The sequence below is a fragment of the Cherax quadricarinatus genome, chromosome 44, assembly GCF_038502225.1.
Source record: "Cherax quadricarinatus isolate ZL_2023a chromosome 44, ASM3850222v1, whole genome shotgun sequence".
NCBI lineage: Eukaryota > Metazoa > Arthropoda > Malacostraca > Decapoda > Parastacidae > Cherax > Cherax quadricarinatus.
This window is the reverse complement of record NC_091335.1, coordinates 17,114,351-17,137,343: the sequence shown is the minus strand read 5'-3', so window position 1 is coordinate 17,137,343 and position 22,993 is coordinate 17,114,351. Positions and strand designations below refer to the sequence as shown.

The following is a 22,993-nucleotide window of genomic DNA, read 5'->3' as shown; positions in this document are numbered from 1 at the left end:
GTATTATACTCACCCCAAGATCTTTTTTCTTGAGCGAGGTTCGCAGTCTTTGACCACCTAGCCTGTAAGAGATAAGATAAGATTTCGTTCGGATTTTTAACCCCGGAGGGTTAGCCACCCAGGATAACCCAAGAAAGTCAGTGCGTCATCGAGGACTGTCTAACTTATTTCCATTGGGGTCCTTAATCTTGTCCCCCAGGATGCAACCCACACCAGTCGACTAACACCCAGGTACCTATTTGCTGCGGCAGCGGCAGCGGCAGCAGCGACTTCCAAGCTCCGTATTTTTCTCCAACTACCAGAGCTACAAATGCTCCTATGATGACCTAGTTACAAGCAAAACTGCACTACCCAACGTAGCACCCAAAATGACAAAAGATTACCAACAGTGAAACCTACAAATCGAAAAAAAGAGAGATCAAAGGAAGACTGCACACAAACCGAAAGCAACACCCCGCTGCCAGCCGAACAACGTAACCCTAAGCTTTGTATACTACAACTTCTTCTTAACAACAACAATTCCTGTAGTATTATGAGGCGCAATCTAAGAGGAAACAACACCAAGGCCAGCAAGAAAACACCGAAAAATCAACTATTCAACAAGTGTAGCCAGGAGGACGCCGGCCCAGCAACCACCCCACTCACCACCACTCAAGGCGACACCACAACAATAACAACAAACATGGCTGCCACCAGCCCATCCTCCCCTCTCTTCCCCGGATTCAACCTACCTAGTAGTCTCTCAGGTATGACCAACGATCCAGATACCCTAAAGTCATGCATCTCCAACTTAGTTATTGAAAATATGAATCTTCGAGAGACGCTAACAAAACAAGACACCAGGATGACACAACTCGAGAACAAAATCCTCAGTCTTGAACAAAAGTTATCAACACCTGGAATGACTAACTGTGACAAGACCATCCAAACAGTCATAGATAGCCATACCCAACAAATAATATCTCTTAATACAAAGGTTGAAGAAGCAGTAAAACAATGGAAGAACAACTTAGATAACCAGTTCAGTGACTACTTTGCTCTCCAAGAAGATAAAACTGAGCAAGAAAAACTATCGGACGCAGTAATAGTTAACAGTCCACTTTTTCCCAGTGATATGAACCAAACAAACAGTAAAGAAATTACTCTGCAGATCATAAAGGACCAAACAAGTGTTATTGTACCAGAGTCTGAAATAAAAGAAGCCAGATTACTAGGATCCCATTGTAGAAAAAGTGTTATGCTTAGATTCAACTCACATGATAGGAAAAAAGACTTAATTATTGCATCTATTAAAGTAAAGAAAGAGGTATACATAAACGAGTGTCTTACCAAAAAACGTCAGAACCTCCTGTATAGAGTCAGAAAACTTAAGCGGGAGAATAACGACACAATACACCAATGCTTCACACGGGATGGGAAAATTCTAGTTAGGAAAACAAATGTAGGTCAACTGTACACAATCACGAACGAGAATGATCTATCACGATTTCTCAGGGATACTAATCTTACAGAGAATAACTAAACAATGTCCAACTTAAAAGTCTACGTAGTGTAGTGTATGTTTTGCTCCATTATTGTTCAAATTTCATTGTACAATCTCTTAGTATTTAAATAATCAACTACCTCATTTTGTGATTTTACTAGTAAGCATAAATCACCTTATGTGATTTTCTTATTTACTATTGTTCGCTTGAACATTAGCTGAATTGATACTTTCTCTGTCCATATTACTACCTCATATTTTTTTTAAATACTACAATTGATATTACTTACTAAAATTAATAAATATCATTTTTACTAAAATTTCAATTTACTCTTAACATTTTTGACATTTAATAACCATTACTTGACTAATTACCTTTACCTGTTTTAATACCACATTTACTATCCTAGATTACTCTTAATTACCTTGTACTGCCATATAACCTCAAGTATAACTACCAGTGCAATATTGAATGAAATAAACATTACTATTTCACTTTTTTGTAATCATTATTACTTACTAAAATTTTATTAAACACCATATTTACTACCAGTCAATTTTACTTTTGTACATTAAACATTATTTTATACTTCCCATAACATTTTGTTGCCAAATTTTCAAGTTTTTATATTCAACCCCAACCTTGTATTATCCTTTGTACCTGTGTACCTGGGTACCTGTCTACCATCTTACTATCATATTATAACCAAGACATTACCATTGTGATTTTTTACTATTATTCTTTTGTACTTTAATTGTGAATTTTATTTTGTCAATTTAAATCTATAGTTATAACCTTGATCTTGTCAACAACCCATACCAGACTCTAGTGCAATTGCAAGTACCATTTCAAATTGTATTTTTATATTATAAGTTTATATTATAATTCCTACCATCTGTCCATTTAACTTTGCTTACCATTACTTAATTTTAGTCCCTTTTATATTTTCTCCTTTATTTTAGCTTTATATAACTATCCTAGTTTATATATCCACAACTGTTAAAATAATCAAGGTGCTATTCTCAGGTGCTAAAGTAGAATAAGCTCACAATCTTGCCATTATATTCCAAAGCTCATTTATTCACAACCTATATTAGTCCCTTTTTATTATAATTTTAAACTATAATTATAACTTTAAAAAATTACCTTTATAGTACTACCTACTATCATATTCCCAAGCACTATTATATGATCATCACTTTATTTGTATTAGTCCCTTAGCTCATTATTTTACATTTGTTAAATAATTCAGGTGCTATTTTTTTAGCTTAAGACTATTTACTTTGTTTTATACTTAATTCTAACTATAGATTCACTACAAATCTTATGATTACAAACATTGATCCTGATACCAACCTCTTATTTAATGACTTAAATGAATCAAACAGTTACTGTAATTACTACACTGCAGAACAATCAAAGGCACTTCTCAGTGCCAACAACAACATAACTATCTTTAACTACAATATCAGATCTTTAAGCAAGCATTACGATGACCTCATAGCATTACTAAATTCCTTACATGCCAATATGTCCATCATTACACTAACTGAAACCTGGCTAAAGCCTGATAGTACAGATGTCTATGCCATTCCTGGTTACACAGCCATACACAACTGTAGGCCAGACCAACAAGGGGGTGGCACAGCCATATACTACTCAGACCAACTAGAATGTATCACTAATACTTGCACAAGGGATGAACATGGGGAATATATAATAGCTAAATTCAAATCCAAATACCTACAAAAACCTCTCACATTGATAAACATCTACAGAGTTCCACAGTCAAACATTAGCCAATTTAGTCAAAATCTAGGAAGTATGATAACTGATGCACGCATGAACAAAGATCACTTACTACTCTCAGGTGACTTCAATATAAATCTCCTGCAAGACCAGGACCCACACGTTACTGAATTCACAAACACAATGAGTAACTGTATGTTACTACCAACAGTAACAAAACCTACAAGAGTTACAGAGACTAGTGTTTCCCTACTTGACCACATCTGGACCAACACCATATCCCCTTTAAAATCAGGCATAATTACAGATAATACCACAGACCACTACCCTACTTTCCTCATAACAACTCTTGGTAAACTACCCCAAGACACTACTAAAGTCACCTTCAGACTTCACAATGAGGCAGCCATTAATAACTTCGCAACAGCATTAGCAAACATTGATTGGCACACTGAGCTAGAAATCTATACAGATATTGACGAATGTATTAATAATTTTCTAAAAAAGACCCAATACCTCTATAACAAGCACTGCCCTAAAAAAACTAAACAGATGACAGCAAAGAGACTGAACAGTCCCTGGCTAACACCCAGCATTCTCAAATCCATAAATACAAAACACCAATATGAAAAACAGTACAGAATGGGTCACATAACCAGAGACCAAACAAAACGTTACTCGTCAATCCTAACCAGCCTGATAAGAAGGGCAAAAAAATTGTATTATGAGAACAGATTATCCAACTTACGAGGTGATATAAAAAAGACCTGGAAAACACTATCTGAAATTCTGGGAACAAAAAAGATATCACGAAATAGCGAAATAAAATTAGCAAAATCAGATGAACCCCAACTCCCACCAACAGAAACAGCAAACAGACTCAATGATTTCTTCTCCACTATAGGACAAAACCTTGCCCATAAAATCCCAAGCTCAGATACCCCACCAAATAACTACCTCACCGGCAACTACCCGAACACACTGTTCCTAGCTCCGACTAACCCATACGAAGTCTCCCTTATTATCAATGCACTAAAAAACAAGGCAGGAGATTTAAGTACCTTACCACCCTTTATATATAAAAAAGTGTCACAAGTGCTATCTCCAATCATTGCAACACTCTTTAACAAATCCATTGAATCCTCCACCTTCCCTACAGTACTCAAAATAGCAAGGGTCACCCCGATCCACAAAGGAGGAGACCAAACAGAGTTGAATAACTATAGGCCAATATCCAACTTACACCCTCTCTCAAAAATCTTTGAAAAACTAATTCATAAACGAATCTACTCCTACCTTATCTCCCAGAACATACTCAACCCCTGCCAATTTGGATTCAGGCCTAATAAAAATACTAATGATGCTATTATACACATGCTAGAACATATATACACTGCAATAGAGAAAAAAGAAGTCCCACTGGGGATCTTCATTGACTTACGTAAAGCTTTTGATACAGTTGACCATGACTTGCTCCACGTAAAATTGTCACACTATGGTATAAGAGGGCACTCCCTCAATTACCTCAAGTCATACCTCAGCAACAGAAGCCAATATGTGTACGCAAATGGGGCAAACTCTTCTGCGCAACCAATTACAGTTGGTGTCCCACAGGGAAGTGTCCTTGGCCCTCTTCTCTTTCTCCTATACATAAATGACCTTCCAAATGCTTCGCAATTACTCAAACCCACACTATTTGCAGATGACACTACATACGTCTTCTCTCACCCGAGCCCAGTCACACTAGCCAATACTGTAAATACCGAATTACAGAAAATATCTACCTGGATGAGGACTAACAAACTTACACTAAACATTGACAAAACCTACTTCATTCAGTTTGGTAACAGAGCTACAGATGTCCCTCTTAACATAATGATAAACGGATCACCTATCACAAAGCTAACAGAGGGAAAATTCTTAGGAATCCACCTTGATAATAGACTCAAATTTCATACACATATACAACAAATTTCTAAGAAAATTTCCAAGACTGTAGGCATACTATCGAAGATACGGTACTATGTTCCACAGTCAGCCCTCCTGGCCCTATATCACTCTCTTATTTACCCCTATCTCACCTATGGAATTTGTGCATGGGGCTCAACAACAGTTAACCATCTCAGACCACTAATTACCCAACAAAAGGCTGCAGTTAGAATGATAACAAATTCTCACTACAGGCAGCACACTCCACCAATATTCAATACACTAAACCTACTCACCATACAAAACATCCATACTTATTACTGCACCTATTACATACATAGAACACTTAACTCTGATATTAACCCTCCCCTCAAACATCTCCTTGCCAACCTCAACAGAACACATGACCATAACACAAGGCACAGATCACTCTTTGATGTTCCTCGTGTTCATCTCACACTATGCAAAAACTCAATGCACATAAAAGGCCCTAAAATCTGGAATTCATTACCTGTAAATATAAAAGAAACACTACCTGTTTATAAATTCAAGTCTCTACTCAAAGATCACTTACTCACCCAAAACCAAATAAATACTGAATAACTGAACCTTATAAATTGTATATCTTAAATGTTTCTCACAATTATATCACATAAATGTTAAACCTAAAACCCAATCTAACTTTATTATTTTTTAAATACACTACCTAACAGAATCCTTCATATGACCTGTCTTTGTAATACTCACTTGTGCTTTATAGTAATCTGTTTACATTAATGTTTTATCACTGACTTCATCATTGCTTAATTAATCTTAAGTTAATTTTAAGCCAGCCCGTAATGCTATGCATAGTATAAGTGGCTTTGGCATACTGCTCTTATCTGTATTTTTTGTACCTCTGTATGTGTGCACAAATTTATAATAAATAAATAAATAAATAAATAGGTGAACAGGACAACAGGTGTAAGGAAACGTGTCGAAATGTTTCCACCCGCCGGGAATCGAACCCGGGCCCTCCGTGTGTGAAGCGGGAGCTTTAGCCACCAGGCCACCGGGTAATCTGTGGTCTTCTTTGCCCTTCCTCGATCTTCATGACTTTGCATTTGGCGGGGTTAAATTCAAGGAGCCAGTTGCTGGATCACGCGTCCAGCCTGTCCAGGTTTCTTTGTAGTCCTGCCTGATCCTCATCTGATTTAATTCTCCTCATTAACTTCACATCATCTGCGAACAGGGACACTTCTGAAACTATCCTTTCCACCATGTCATTCACATATACCAAGAATGGCACTGGTCCCAGGACTGACACCTGTGGGACGCCGCTCGTCACAGGCGCCCACTGTGATACCTCATCACGTACCATGACTCGTTGTTGCCTCCCTGTCAGGTATTCTCTGACCAATTGATTCATCTGTGTCTTCAACTTCCAACTGTGTCCCATTGTTACTGTGTCCCATCTCTGGAACATCCTGTCTTTGTTCATCTTGTAAATTTCTCTCAGTATTTTATATGTCGTTGTCATGTCCTCCCTATCTCTCCTGTCCTCCAGTGTCGTCAGGTCGATTTCCCTTAATCTCTCCTTAGGTCCGGGACCTAAGGTCTGGGACCTTAGGTCTGGGACTAGTCTTGTTGCAAACCTTTGCACATTCTCTAGTGTCTTTACGTGCTTGGCTAGGTGTGGGTTCCAACCTGGTACCGCATACTCCAATATGGGCCTAAAGTACACAGTGTACAGGGTCCTGAATGATTCCTTCTTAAAATGTCGGAATGCTATTCTGAGGTTTGCTAGGCGCCCATATGCTGCAGCAGTTATTTGGTTGATGTGCGCCTCGGGAGATGTGCCTGGTGTTATACTCGCCCCAAGATCTTTTTCCTTGAGTGAAGTTTGTAGTCTCTGGCCCCCCTAGACTGTACTTCGTCAGCGGTCTTCTTTGCCCTTTCCCAATCTTCATGACTTTGCAGTTGGTGGGGTTGAATCATGGGGTTGTACCATCATGATCTACCACTCCATCATGTCCACACTGTCACTGTACCATCATGATCTACCACTCCATCATGTCCACACTGTCACTGTACCATCATGATGATCTACCACACCATCATGTCCACACTGTCACTGTACCATCATGATGATCTACCACACCATCATGTCTACACTGTCACTGTACCATTATGATCTACCACACCATCATGTCTACACTGTCACTGTACCATTATGATCTACCACACCATCATGTCCACACTGTCACTGTACCATTATGATCTACCACACCATCATGTCCACACTGTCACTGTACCATTATGATGATCTACCACACCATCATGTCTGCACTGTCACTGTACCATTATGATCTACCACACCATCATGTCTGCACTGTCACTGTACCATTATGATCTACCACACCATCATGTCCACACTGTCACTGTACCATCATGATGATCTACCACACCATCATGTCCACACTGTCACTGTACCATTATGATCTACCACACCATCATGTCCACACTGTCACTGTACCATCATGATGATCTACCACACCATCATGTCCACACTGTCACTGTACCATTATGATGATCTACCACACCATCATGTCCACACTGTCACTGTACCATTATGATCTACCACACCATCATGTCCACACTGTCACTGTACCATTATGATCTACCACACCATCATGTCTGCACTGTCACTGTACCATTATGATCTACCACACCATCATGTCCACACTGTCACTGTACCATTATGATCTACCACACCATCATGTCTGCACTGTCACTGTACCATCATGATGATCTACCACACCATCATGTCCACACTGTCACTGTACCATCATGATGATCTACCACACCATCATGTCTGCACTGTCACTGTACCATCATGATGATCTACCACACCATCATGTCTGCACTGTCACTGTACCATCATGATGATCTACCACACCATCATGTCTGCACTGTCACTGTACCATCATGATGATCTACCACACCATCATGTCCACACTGTCACTGTACCATCATGATGATCTACCACACCATCATGTCCACACTGTCACTGTACCATCATGATGATCTACCACACCATCATGTCTACACTGTCACTGTACCATCATGATGATCTACCACACCATCATGTCCACACTGTCACTGTACCATCATGATGATCTACCACACCATCATGTCCACACTGTCACTGTACCATCATGATGATCTACCACACCATCATGTCCACACTGTCACTGTACCATCATGATGATCTACCACACCATCATGTCTACACTGTCACTGTACCATCATGATGATCTACCACACCATCATGTCCACACTGTCACTGTACCATCATGATGATCTACCACACCATCATGTCCACACTGTCACTGTACCATCATGATGATCTACCACACCATCATGTCCACACTGTCACTGTACCATCATGATGATCTACCACACCATCATGTCCACACTGTCACTGTACCATCATGATGATCTACCACACCATCATGTCCACACTGTCACTGTACCATCATGATGATCTACCACACCATCATGTCCACACTGTCACTGTACCATCATGATCTACCACACCATCATGTCTACACTGTCACTGTACCATCATGATGATCTACCACACCATCATGTCCACACTGTCACTGTACCATCATGATGATCTACCACACCATCATGTCCACACTGTCACTGTACCATCATGATCTACCACACCATCATGTCTACACTGTCACTGTACCATCATGATGATCTACCACACCATCATGTCCACACTGTCACTGTACCATCATGATGATCTACCACACCATCATGTCCACACTGTCACTGTACCATCATGATGATCTACCACACCATCATGTCCACACTGTCACTGTACCATCATGATGATCTACCACACCATCATGTCCACACTGTCACTGTACCATCATGATGATCTACCACACCATCATGTCCACACTGTCACTGTACCATCATGATGATCTACCACACCATCATGTCCACACTGTCACTGTACCATAATGATGATCTACCACACCATCATGTCCACACTGTCACTGTACCATCATGATGATCTACCACACCATCATGTCTGCACTGTCACTGTACCATCATGATCTACCACACCATCATGTCTGCACTGTCACTGTACCATCATGATGATCTACCACACCATCATGTCTGCACTGTCACTGTACCATCATGATGATCTACCACACCATCATGTCCACACTGTCACTGTACCATCATGATGATCTACCACACCATCATGTCCACACTGTCACTGTACCATCATGATGATCTACCACACCATCATGTCAACACTGTCACTGTACCATCATGATGATCTACCACACCATCATGTCCACACTGTCACTGTACCATCATGATGATCTACCACACCATCATGTCCACACTGTCACTGTACCATCATGATGATCTACCACACCATCATGTCAACATTGTCACTGTACCATCATGATGATCTACCACACCATCATGTCCACACTGTCACTGTACCATCATGATGATCTACCACACCATCATGTCCACACTGTCACTGTACCATCATGATGATCTACCACACCATCATGTCCACACTGTCACTGTACCATCATGATGATCTACCACACCATCATGTCAACACTGTACAAGGTTGCAAGTTTTCCTTCCTAAATAATTACTTCCACTTGCTTGAAGAACGATGGTCTCTGTATAACCCTTCTGTATGACCCTTGTGTGTTTAGCGCTTAGTTTTGATTGATTAATATAAATCATTATCTTAAAAAATATAATATGATAGTTGTTCATGGCGTATCGTTATCGTTCTGAAACTCAGCAAAGATATCGTAACTCAGTACAGATACCAAGCCTTATATTGTATTGTATAGTGTGTGTGTGTACTTACCTATATGTGGTTACAGGGGTCGATTCACAGCCTCTGTGTATATATAAACTGTGGCTAGACGGGGTTCGATCCCGTCTTATTTTAGCCCGCCTTGTGGGAAGGAAGTCAAAATTTACGACGCTCTAAGCACTGGACCATCAATCCTACACATGTCATGTACTCAGTATATATGTAGTATGAGACAGGATGGGGTTGTTTCATTAGGTGATGGAATATGTTAATGTGAGAGACGAGGTTGTTGGTTACAGTCACGCTTGTTACGTCTGTGTGATGGCAGCGGCTTAATCTCCTGCTCCGATGCTGTTATGGTGATGGTGTGTACCTCTGTCCTTATGTCTCATGTCAGATTCAAGATGACTCACTGACATGCTCAGTAGTGCGCGCCTCTGTATGTACACATAGTGCCTGATGTGTGAGTGTACCTAATGTGTGTGTGTGTGCCACACACTCACACATCAGACCATGTGATTATATCGCAAGAGTCATAGATCGATATTAACTATGTACAAAATGAACGAGGCAGGGACCAGGAAGTGAGTCTCAACCCTGGAATACACAACTCGGTGAGTACACACACACACACACACACACACACACACACACACACACACACACACACACACACACACACACACATCTTCTTGGACTGCAAGAAGGCCTTTGACACAGTTCCTCACAAGAGATTAGTGCAGAAGCTAGAGCATCAGGCGCATATAACAGGAAGGGCACTGCAATGGATCAGAGAATACCTGACAGGGAGGCAACAACGAGTCATGGTACGTAATGATGTATCACAGTGGGCACCTGTGACGAGCGGGGTCCCACAGGGGTCGGTCCTAGGACCAGTGCTATTTTTGGTATATGTGAACGACATGACGGAAGGGTTAGACTCAGAAGTGTCCCTGTTTGCAGATGATGTGAAGTTAATGAGGAGAATTAAATCTGATGAGGACCAGGCAGGACTTCAAAGAGACCTGGACAGACTGGACACCTGGTCCAGCAAATGGCTTCTCGAATTTAATCCTGCCAAATGCAAAGTCATGAAGATGGGGGAGGGGCACAGAAGACCACAGACAGAGTATAGGCTAGGTGGCCAAAGACTGCAAACCTCACTCAAGGAGAAAGATCTTGGGGTGAGTATAACACCGAGCATGTCTCCGGAAGCACACATCAATCAGATAACTGCTGCAGCATATGGGCGCCTGGCAAACCTGAGAACAGCATTCCGATACCTTAGTAAGGAATCATTCAAGACACTGTACACCGTGTATGTCAGGCCCATACTGGAGTATGCAGCACCTGTTTGGAACCCGCACTTGATAAAGCACGTCAGGAAACTAGAGAAAGTACAAAGGTTTGCGACAAGGTTAGTTCCAGAGCTAAGGGGAATGTCCTATGAAGAAAGATTAAGGGAAATCGGCCTGACCTCACTGGAGGACAGGAGGGTCAGGGGAGACATGATAACGACATATAAAATACTGCGTGGAATAGACAAGGTGGACAAAGACAGGATGTTCCAGGGAGGGGACACAGAAACAAGAGGCCACAATTGGAAGTTGAAGACACAAATGAGTCAGAGAGATAGTAGGAAGTATTTCTTCAGTCATAGAGTTGTAAGGCAGTGGAATAGCCTAGAAAATGACATAGTGGAGGCAGGAACCATACACAGTTTTAAGACGAGGTTTGATAAAGCTCATGGAGCGGGGAGAGAGAGGGCCTAGTAGCAACCGGTGAAGAGGCGGGGCCAGGAGCTAGGACTCGACCCCTGCAACCACAAATAGGTGAGTACAAATAGGTGAGTACACACACACACACACACACACACACACACACACTGTAGTGGGTCACAAGCGCCAGGCTCCGAGAATCTTAGTGCTTTTAGGGCGTGTTTTAGCAGCTAGAAGCAACCAGTGTTAGTGATAACGTCAGTGAACAACCCTACAAGTGATAACCAGTGTATTAGCAAACATAAATAAAGTGAAGGCGAGAGAAAGCCTGAAATTATACAACAAAATTTCAAAGCGCCAGTCGTTGAGGCCTAGTTGGCACCTGTTGCCACATTGTTACACATATACAAAGTACAGATCGAGTGACTAAAGAGAAAAGACCAAATAGAATTAAGAGAGGCATAAAGTGATAACCAGTGTATTAGCAAACATAAATAAAGTGAAGGCGAGAGAAAGCCTGAAATTATACAACAAAATTTCAAAGCGCCAGTCGTTGAGGCCTAGTTGGCACCTGTTGCCACATTGTTACACATATACAAAGTACAAATCGAGTGACTAAAGAGAAAAGACCAAATAGAATTAAGAGAGGGTGGCTAACGACAAAATGTGATGTAGCACACAGAGTGAACAAGCTAGCCAGAAAGGGGATATATATATATATACATACATATACATAAATATATATAAGCAGAGGTGGTGGCAGCAGTAGGCCTGAGGGAGTAGCGCCGCCATAACAGGCTGGGTGTCATCACAAATAAGTAGTGTACTTACCCAAAGTGAAGTGTAAATTATAAAAGTAGCAGTATACAAGTGATAAGTGTGGTAAATGAGGACTCAAAAGGGCAACGAGATAAGAATAGCGAAGAAGCCAGCGGCGGAAGGGCGAGGTGCACGAGTCATCGTACAGCAAGCATCGTACAGCGAGCATCGTACATCAGGCATCTGGATGGACGTCCCCTCTGACCAGTAACGTACAAATCACCTGTTTTGTGGTTGGCGGGGAGTCTGAGTGATAGAGCCGGCCCAGCGGTCACTGGTAACTCAATATCTAAACCCTGCTCCAGAGCGATTATCATACACACAACACCTAGCAGTAGTAGGAAGATAAACTTTGTAGGAGTAAGGATTAAGCAGGAGGATTAAGTCGTGGCTAATTGGACTACAGCCCTGACAACAGTTTCGAGAGATAATGGTCTAGGACACAAAGACAGTACAATCTGAGAAGCAAGTACTGGGTACACATGTAGTAACTAGGTGAAAGAATGACTTGTTAACACACGCTAGTATTATAATTATTAGAACTACTTTCAGTGTTAATGGTATCTCATTAGTATTACGGATACACAGAAGTGAATTGTATTTCTGGGACATATAAACAACTGACGTGCTCACACACACACACACGCGCGCGCACACACATACACACTCGGGGCCAGGAGATGGGTCTCGACCCCTGAAACCACAACTAGGTGAGTACACACAGCTGATCCTTGGAATTTGACCGCCTCCCCCACAGACCTCTTACCTTTCCCCTCCCTCGCGTTTCTCCCTCTCAATACCCTCTTTCCCTCCTTTCTCCCTCTCTCTTTCTCTCCCTCTCCCTCTCTTTCTCCCTCTCTCTACCCTTTCTCTCCCCCTCACATTTCTCTCTCTCCCCCTTGGTCTTATCCCTCACCCCCATACTCTCTCCTCTCTCTCCCTCTTTCTACCCTTTCTCTCTCCTCTCTCTCCCTCTTTCTACCCTTTCTCTCTCTCCCCCACACCCTCTCCCTCCTCTACACATGTAGTAAAAGGTAGTACATAACTGGGTGAAAGAATGACTTGTTAACACACGCTAGTATTATAATTAGAACTACTCTCAGTGTTAGTGGTATCTCATTAGTATTACGGATAAACAGAAGTGAATTGTATTTCTGGGACATATAAACAACTGACGTGCTCACACACACACACACGCGCGCACACACATACACACTCGGGGCCAGGAGCTGGGTCTCGACCCCGAAACCACAACTAGGTGAGTACACACAGCTGATCCTTGGAATTTGACTGCCTCCCCCACAGACCTCTTACCTTTTCCCTCCCTCGCGTTTCTCTCTCTCACAGCCTTCTTCCCTCCTTTCTCCCTCTCTCTCTCTTTCTCTCCCTCTCCCTCTCCCTCTCTTTCTCCCTCTCTCTACCCTTTCTCTCCCCCCTCACATTTCTCTCCCTCCCCCTTGGTCTTATCCCTCACCCCCATACTCTCTCCTCTCTCTCCCTCTTTCTACCCTTTCTCTCTCCTCTCTCTCCTTCTTTCTACCCTCTCTCTCTCTCCCCCACACCCTCTCCCTCCTCTAGCCTTCTGTCTGTGGTAATAAAAAGTAAAAAAAAAAAAAAAAAAAAAAAAAAAAAAATGGGTGGCCTTAGAGGACGGAAACCCAGAGATCTGGTGGACGAACCAGGGAGGAAAGACTGGGAGCTAGAGCTCCAAAAAAGGGAGGAAGAGTGGGGAAGGAAGATAGTAGAGCTTGGTAAGAAAATGGAGGAGCGGATAGCTGAAGAGTGCAGGAAGTGGGAAGTACAGGTCTTAGCAGCAGAAGCTAGGATACAGTGCTTAGAAGAGAAACTGCAAAGCCTGAAACAGATTAGAGAGACAAATGACAATTCAGGTGTGACATCAGGAAATTCAAAGTCAGGCGCAGACAAGGGGATGGTAAGCAACAACGGAGACATGCCGAACATGAAGGCCCTATCAGACCCACGTGGGGCCAGGGAAAAGACGACGAGCACACTAAGATCAAACGACAGGTCCGAAGACAATGAAGGTATGCTATATGCAGAGATTCTAACAGCCAACTGCAGTAGCAAGGGACAGCTGGTCAGGAAAGACAGTCCACTGAGAATAGAAGTTTCAGATATGACAGGGACTGAAGGCAAGAACATGTCAATGGAAGGAAATAAAATGCCTCAGAGGACGCAGATGGAGACTCAGTGGGAGGAGGAAAGGTCGAGGTCAGTTTTTGTGTACGGGCTCCAAGAAGCCAAGGGGGCCAACTTTGAAGAAATAAAACAGGAGGAGAAAAAAATGATTGAAGGCATCATGAAAACAATAGGGGAGGGCAATATGACCCAGGTGACAAATTTTCAGAGAATTGGGTGGTTTGCGAGTGGAAGGATACGGCCTGTCAGAGTAACTTTCAAGGAAGAATCAGTTCGAACCAGGATTCTGCAAGAGAAAGCAAGACTGAGGGACAAAGAGGGGTACCAGAGAGTATACCTCGACCGCGACAGAACACAAGAAGAAAGGACTACACTGAAAGAGAGGGTACAGAGACGCAAGGAGGAACGAGAAGCAATGAAAATGAGCAGGACCCAGACACAGGAGGAAGGGCAAACACACCCCACAGAATCTCCCACCAAAAGACTCCACCCGCGACATTCCCAACGCAACTGAGCAACCTATACTACAACCCACTCACTGTTCCCTCTGCCACCAATCCCCATATCACAAACCTCACCCCAACAGCTGTCCCTTATGGGCATTCTGACCCCACCCCCATCAACACAAATCCCACCTACACCACAGCTCCATATAGGCCCCCACCAAGGCTCTCGCTCCCCCAACCCCAATATTCTTGCATGACCACAATGATAGAAAAGAAACTAAAGGTTTGGTACACAAACGCGGATGGAATAATGAATAAACATGAGGAGTGGAATGAAAGAATCAGTGAAAAATCCCCAGACATCATAGCAGTCACAGAAACAAAACTCGCTGAGACAATAACAGACACAATCTTCCCAACAGGATATCAGATCCTGAGGAAAGATAGAAGGAGTAGAGGGGGAGGAGGGGTTGCACTGCTCATAAAACACCGATGGGGATTTGAGGAAATGGAAGGCATGGACATGATTGGAGAAAGAGACTACATTGTAGGTACAATTCAGTCCGGAGAACATAAAGTAGTCATTGGAGTGATGTATAACCCACCACAGAACTGCAGGAGGCCAAGAGAGGAGTACGAAGAAAACAACAGGGTGATGGTGGACACACTGGCTGAGGTGGCAAGAAGAGCTCACTCGAGCAGAGCAAAGTTACTGGTAATGGGCGATTTCAACCACAGGGAGATCGACTGGGAAAACCTGGAGCCACATGGGGGTCCCGAAACATGGAGAGCCAAGATGATGGATGTGGTACTTGGAAACCTCATGCATCAACATGTCAGGGACACAACCAGAGAGAGAGGGGAGGATGAGCCAGCAAGACTGGATCTTGTGTTCACCCTGAGCAGTTCAGACATTGAGGACATCACTTATGAGAGGCCCCTTTGGAGCTAGCGATCATGTGGTTCTGAGTTTTGACTATATAGTAGAGTTACAAGTGGAGAAGGTAACAGGAACTGAAGGGGACAGGCCAAACTATAAAAGGGGGGGACTACACAGGTATGAGAAACTTCCTGCAGGAGGTTCAGTGGGACAGAGAAATGGTAGGAAAATCAGTAAACGAGATGATGGAATATGTGGCAACAAAGTGCAAGGAGGCAGAGGAAAGTTTTGTTCCCAAGGGAAACGGAAATAATAGGAAGACCAAAACGAGTCCTTGGTTTACCCGAAGGTGTAGGGAGGCAAAAACTAAGTGCAACAGAGAATGGAAAAGGTACAGGAGGCATAGGACCCAGGAAAACAAGGAGATTAGTAGAAGAGCCAGAAACGAGTATGCACAGATAAGGAGGGAGGCCCAGCGACAGTATGAAAACGACATAGCATCGAAAGTCAAATCTGACCCGAAACTGCTGTATAGCCACATTAGGAGGAAGACAACAGTCAAGGACCAGGTGATAAGGCTGAGGAAAGAAGGTGGAGAACTCACAAGAAACGATCAAGAGGTATGTGAGGAGCTAAACAAGAGATTTAAGGAAGTATTTACAGTAGAGACAGGAAGGACTCTGGGGGGACAGACCAGACGGGGACACCAGCAAGGAATACACCAACAAGTGTTGGACGACATACATACAGATGAGGAGGAGGTGAAGAAACTGCTAAGGGACATCGATACCTCAAAGGCAATGGGACCAGACAACATCTCCCCGTGGGTCCTTAGAGAGGGAGCAGATATGTTGTGCGTGCCACTTACCACAATCTTCAACACATCCCTGGAAACTGGGCAACTACCTGAGGTATGGAAGACGGCAAATGTAGTTCCCATTTTTAAAAAAGGAGACAGAAAATAGGCACTAAACTATAGACCTGTGTCATTGACGTGTATAGTATGCAAAATTATGGAGAAGATTATCAGGAGGAGAGTGGTGGAGCACCTGGAACGGAACAGGAGTATAAATGCCAACCAGCACGGATTCACGGAAGGCAAATCCTGTGTCACAAACCTTCTGGAGTTTTATGATAAAATAACAGAAGTAAGACAAGAGAGAGAGGGGTGGGTTGATTGCATCTTCTTGGACTGCAAGAAGGCCTTTGACACAGTTCCTCACAAGAGATTAGTGCAGAAGCTAGAGCATCAGGCGCATATAACAGGAAGGGCACTGCAATGGATTAGAGAATACCTGACAGGGAGGCAACAACGAGTCATGGTACGTAATGATGTATCACAGTGGGCACCTGTGACGAGCGGGGTCCCACAGGGGTCGGTCCTAGGACCAGTGCTATTTTTGGTATATGTGAACGACATGACGGAAGGGTTAGACTCAGAAGTGTCCCTGTTTGCAGATGATGTGAAGTTAATGAGGAGAATTAAATCTGATGAGGACCAGGCAGGACTTCAAAGAGACCTGGACAGACTGGACACCTGGTCCAGCAAATGGCTTCTCGAATTTAATCCTGCCAAATGCAAAGTCATGAAGATGGGGGAGGGGCACAGAAGACCACAGACAGAGTATAGGCTAGGTGGCCAAAGACTGCAAACCTCACTCAAGGAGAAAGATCTTGGGGTGAGTATAACACCGAGCATGTCTCCGGAAGCACACATCAATCAGATAACTGCTGCAGCATATGGGCGCCTGGCAAACCTGAGAACAGCATTCCGATACCTTAGTAAGGAATCATTCAAGACACTGTACACCGTGTATGTCAGGCCCATACTGGAGTATGCAGCACCTGTTTGGAACCCGCACTTGATAAAGCACGTCAAGAAACTAGAGAAAGTACAAAGGTTTGCGACAAGGTTAGTTCCGGAGCTAAGGGGAATGTCCTATGAGGAAAGATTAAGGGAAATCGGCCTGACCACACTGGAGGACAGGAGGGTCAGGGGAGACATGATAACGACATATAAAATACTGCGTGGAATAGACAAGGTGGACAAAGACAGGATGTTCCAGGGAGGGGACACAGAAACAAGAGGCCACAATTGGAAGTTGAAGACACAAATGAGTCAGAGAGATAGTAGGAAGTATTTCTTCAGTCATAGAGTTGTAAGGCAGTGGAATAGCCTAGAAAATGACGTAGTGGAGGCAGGAACCATACACAGTTTTAAGACGAGGTTTGATAAAGCTCATGGAGCGGGGAGAGAGAGGGCCTAGTAGCAACCGGTGAAGAGGCGGGGCCAGGAGCTAGGACTCGACCCCTGCAACCACAAATAGGTGAGTACAAATAGGTGAGTACACACACACACACAGAAGCAGGAAGGCCAGGACGAATGAAGCCAAACAACAAGAAAGGGGACTACATAGGAATGAGGAACTTCCTGAACGGGGTTCAGTGGGACAGAGAACTGGCAGGGAAACTAGTTAATGAGATGATGGAATATGTAGCAACAAAATGCAAGGAGGCTGAGGAGAGGTTTGTACCCAAGGGTAACAGGAATAATGAAAAAGCCAGGATGAGCCCATGGTTTACCCAAAGGTGCAGGGAGGCAAAAACCAAGTGTGCTAGGGAATGGAAGAAATATAAAAGGCAAAGGACCCAGGAGAATAAGGAGAGCAGTCGTAGAGCCAGAAACGAATATGCACAGATAAGAAGGGAGGCCCAAAGACAATATGAAAACGACATAGCAGCGAAAGCCAAATCTGACCCAAAACTGTTGTACAGCCACATCAGGAGGAAAACAACAGTCAAGGACCAGGTAATCAGGCTAAGGAAGGAAGGAGGAGAGACAACAAGAAATGACCGTGAAGTATGTGAGGAACTCAACAAGAGATTCAAAGAAGTGTTCACAGAGGAGACAGAAGGGGCTCCAGAAAGACGGAGAGGTGGGGCACACCACCATGTGCTGGACACAGTGCACACAACCGAGGAAGAAGTGAAGAGGCTTCTGAGTGAGCTAGATACCTCAAAGGCAATGGGGCCAGATAACATCTCCCCATGGGTATTGAGAGAGGGAGCAGAGGCGCTATGTGTACCCCTAACAACAATATTCAATACATCTATCGAAACAGGGAGATTGCCTGAGGCATGGAAGACAGCAAATGTAGTCCCAATCTTTAAAAAAGGAGACAGACGTGAAGCATTAAACTACAGACCAGTGTCACTGACATGTATAGTATGCAAAATCATGGAGAAGATTATCAGGAGAAGAGTGGTGGAACACCTTGAAAGGAACGATCTCATCAACAGCAGCCAACATGGTTTCAGGGACGGGAAATCCTGTGTCACAAACCTACTGGAGTTCTATGACATGGTGACAGCAGTAAGACAAGAGAGAGAGGGGTGGGTGGATTGCATTTTCTTGGACTGCAAGAAGGCGTTTGACACAGTTCCACACAAGAGATTGGTGCAAAAACTGGAGGACCAAGCAGGGATAACAGGGAAGGCACTACAATGGATCAGGGAATACTTGTCAGGAAGACAGCAGCGAGTCATGGTACGTGGCGAGGTGTCAGAGTGGGCACCTGTGACCAGCGGGGTCCCACAGGGGTCAGTCCTAGGACCAGTGCTGTTTCTGGTATTTGTGAACGACATGACGGAAGGAATAGACTCTGAGGTGTCCCTGTTTGCAGATGACGTGAAGTTGATGAGAAGAATTCACTCGATCGAAGACCAGGCAGAACTACAAAGGGATCTGGACAGGCTGCAGACCTGGTCCAGCAATTGGCTCCTGGAGTTCAATCCCACCAAGTGCAAAGTCATGAAGATTGGGGAAGGGCAAAGAAGTCCGCAGACGGAGTACAGTCTAGGGGGCCAGAGACTACAAACCTCACTCAAGGAAAAAGATCTTGGGGTGAGTATAACACCAGGCACATCTCCTGAAGCGCACATCAACCAAATAACTGCTGCAGCATATGGGCGCCTAGCAAACCTCAGAACAGCATTCCGACATCTTAATAAGGAATCATTCAGGACCCTGTACACCGTGTACGTTAGGCCCATATTGGAGTATGCGGCACCAGTTTGGAACCCACACCTAGCCAAGCACGTAAAGAAACTAGAGAAAGTGCAAAGGTTTGCAACAAGACTAGTCCCAGAGCTAAGAGGTATGTCCTACGAGGAGAGGTTAAGGGGAATCAACCTGACGACACTGGAGGACAGGAGAGATAGGGGGGACATGATAACGACATACAAAATACTGAGAGGAATTGACAAGGTGGACAAAGACAGGATGTTCCAGAGATTGGACACAGTAACAAGGGGACACAGTTGGAAGCTGAAGACACAGATGAATCACAGGGATGTTAGGAAGTATTTCTTCAGCCACAGAGTAGTCAGTAAGTGGAATAGTTTGGGAAGCGATGTAGTGGAGGCAGGATCCATACATAGCTTTAAGCAGAGGTATGATAAAGCTCACGGCTCAGGGAGAGTGACCTAGTAGCGATCAGTGAAGAGGCGGGGCCAGGAGCTTGGACTCGACCCCACAACCTCAACTAGGTGAGTACACACACACACACACACACACACACACACACACACACACACACACACACACACACACACACACACACACACACACACACACACACACACACACACACACACACACACACACACACACACACACACACACACACACACACACACACACACACACAGAAATAATGGGAAGGACAGAACGAGCCCTTGGTTTACCCGAAGATGTAGGGAGGCAAAAACGAAGTGCTCTAGAGAATGGAAGAAGTACAGAAGGCAAAGGACCCAGGAAAATAAAGAGATTAGTCGACGAGCCAGAAACGAGTATGCACAGATAAGGAGGGAGGTGCAGCGGCAGTATGAAAACGACATAGCATCGAAAGTCAAGTCTGACCCGAAACTGCTTTGCAGCCACATCAGGAGGACGACAACGGTCAAGGGCCAGGTAATCAGGCTGAGGAAAGAAGGTGGGGAACTCACAAGAAATGACCAAGAAATATGTGAGCAGCTCAGCATGAGATTTCAGAAAGTATTTACAGTGGAGGCTGAAGGGTAAAGGTCTCACAATGACAAGGTAATTGAAGTAAGAAATGAGAGGGAAGGGTGGGTTGATTGTATTTTCTTGGACTGCAAGAAGTCCTTCGACACAGTTCCTCACAAAAGATTAGTACAGAAGCTAGAGGATCAGGCACATAACAGGAAGGGCACTGCAATGGATCAGAGAATACCTAACAGGGAGGCAACAGCGAGTCATGGTCCGTGATGAGGTATCACAGTGGGCGCCAGTGACGAGCGGTGTCACACAGGGGTCAGTCCTGGGACCAGTGCTATTCTTGGTATATGTTAACGACATGACGGAAGGGATAGACTCACAAGTATCCCTGTTTTCAGATGATGTGAAGTTAATGAGGAGAATTAAATCAGATGCGGACCAGACAGGTCTACAAAGACACCTGGACAGGCTGGACACCTGGTCCAGCAACTGGCTCCTAGAATTTAACCCCGCCAAATGCAAAATCATGAAGATCGGAGAAGGGCAAAGAAGACTGCAGACAGAGTATAGCCTAGGTGGCCAAAGACTTCAAACCTCACTCAAGGAGAAAGACCTAGGAGTGAGTATAATACCGAACACGTCTCCGGAGGCACACATTAACCAGATAACTGCTGCAGCATATGGACGCCTGGCAAACCTGAGAACAGCGTTCCGGTACCTCAGTAAGGAATCGTTCAAGACTCTATACACTGTATACGTCAGGCCCATACTGGAGTATGCAGCACCAGTTTGGAACCCACACCTGGTCAAACACGTTAAGAAATTAGAGAAAGTGCAAAGGTTTGCAACAAGGCTAGTTCCAGAGGTGAGGGGAATATCCTATGATGAAAGGTTAAGGGAAATCGGACTGACGACACTGGAAGACAGGAGGGTTAGAGGAGACATGATAACGACATACAAAATACTGCGTGGAATAGACAAGGTGGACAGAGACAGGATGTTCCAGAGAGGGGACACAGAAACAAGGCGTCACACTTGGAAGTTGAAAACCCAGATGAGTCAAAGGGATGTTAAGAAGTATTTCTTCAGTCATAGAGTTGTTAGGAAGTGAAATAGCCTAGCAAGTGAGGTAGTGGAGGCAGGAACCATACATAGCTTTAAGATGAGGTATGATAAAGCTCATGGAGCAGGGAGAGAGAGGACCTAGTAGCACTCAGTGAAGAGGCGGGTCCAAGAGCTCAGTCTCGACCCCTGCAGTCACAAATAGCTGAGTATACACACACACACACACACACACACACACACAGTCATCTTGTCGGTTCTCTGAGCCATTTATCTACAAATTTATTAAGAGAACGTTTCGGCCTGCTGCACGGGCGAAACGTCGTCTAGATATATTTTCCAACTGTAGCTGGTGCGTCGTTAGTGGCTACAACACAGGAGCCGTGACTCGACCTCTGCAACCACAAATAGGTGAGCACACGTGTGGTACACCAATCTTATTGTTGATGGTTTAAAAACCCCAGCCAACACACGATCACGGCTTGTGCACAACGCTTGAGTATCTTTGCTGCGGAAGTGTTTCTCCAACCTGTGGCTACATCAGTCCAAAGCCGCTGACTGGCTGGGCGTCTGGGTATATCCCGGTGTTGTTCATCTCTCACTCACTGAGGTCCTCACTGCCACATCATGAACTGGGAAGTAGTACTCTCCCTCACCTGGAGAGAGAGTACCGTCAAGCAGTACTCTCCCTCACCTGGAGGGAGAGTACTGTGAAGTAGTACTCTCCCTCACCTGGAGGGAGAGTACCGTCAAGCAGTACTCTCCCTCACCTGGAGGGAGAGTACTGTGAAGTAGTACTCTCCCTCACCTGGAGGGAGAGTACCGTCAAGCAGTACTCTCCCTAACCTGGAGGGAGAGTACCGTCAAGCAG

The 22,993-nt window shown here is 44.1% G+C and overlaps 1 protein-coding gene across 2 annotated transcripts in view; it reads left to right on the top strand.

The window, feature by feature from the left end:
* Nucleotides 1–251: 251 nt before the first annotated feature.
* Nucleotides 252–22,993, top strand: part of LOC128697428 (uncharacterized) — a 49,267-nt gene continuing 26,525 nt past the window's right edge. For both annotated transcript variants that reach the window (XR_011393153.1, XM_053789078.2), the window contains exon 1: nucleotides 252–746. Coding sequence is in view for 1 of the 2 variants with exons in the window: in XM_053789078.2 (XP_053645053.2) it covers nucleotides 533–746 (214 nt within the window). In the remaining variant the exon portion in view is untranslated. The remainder of the gene's footprint in view (nucleotides 747–22,993) is intronic.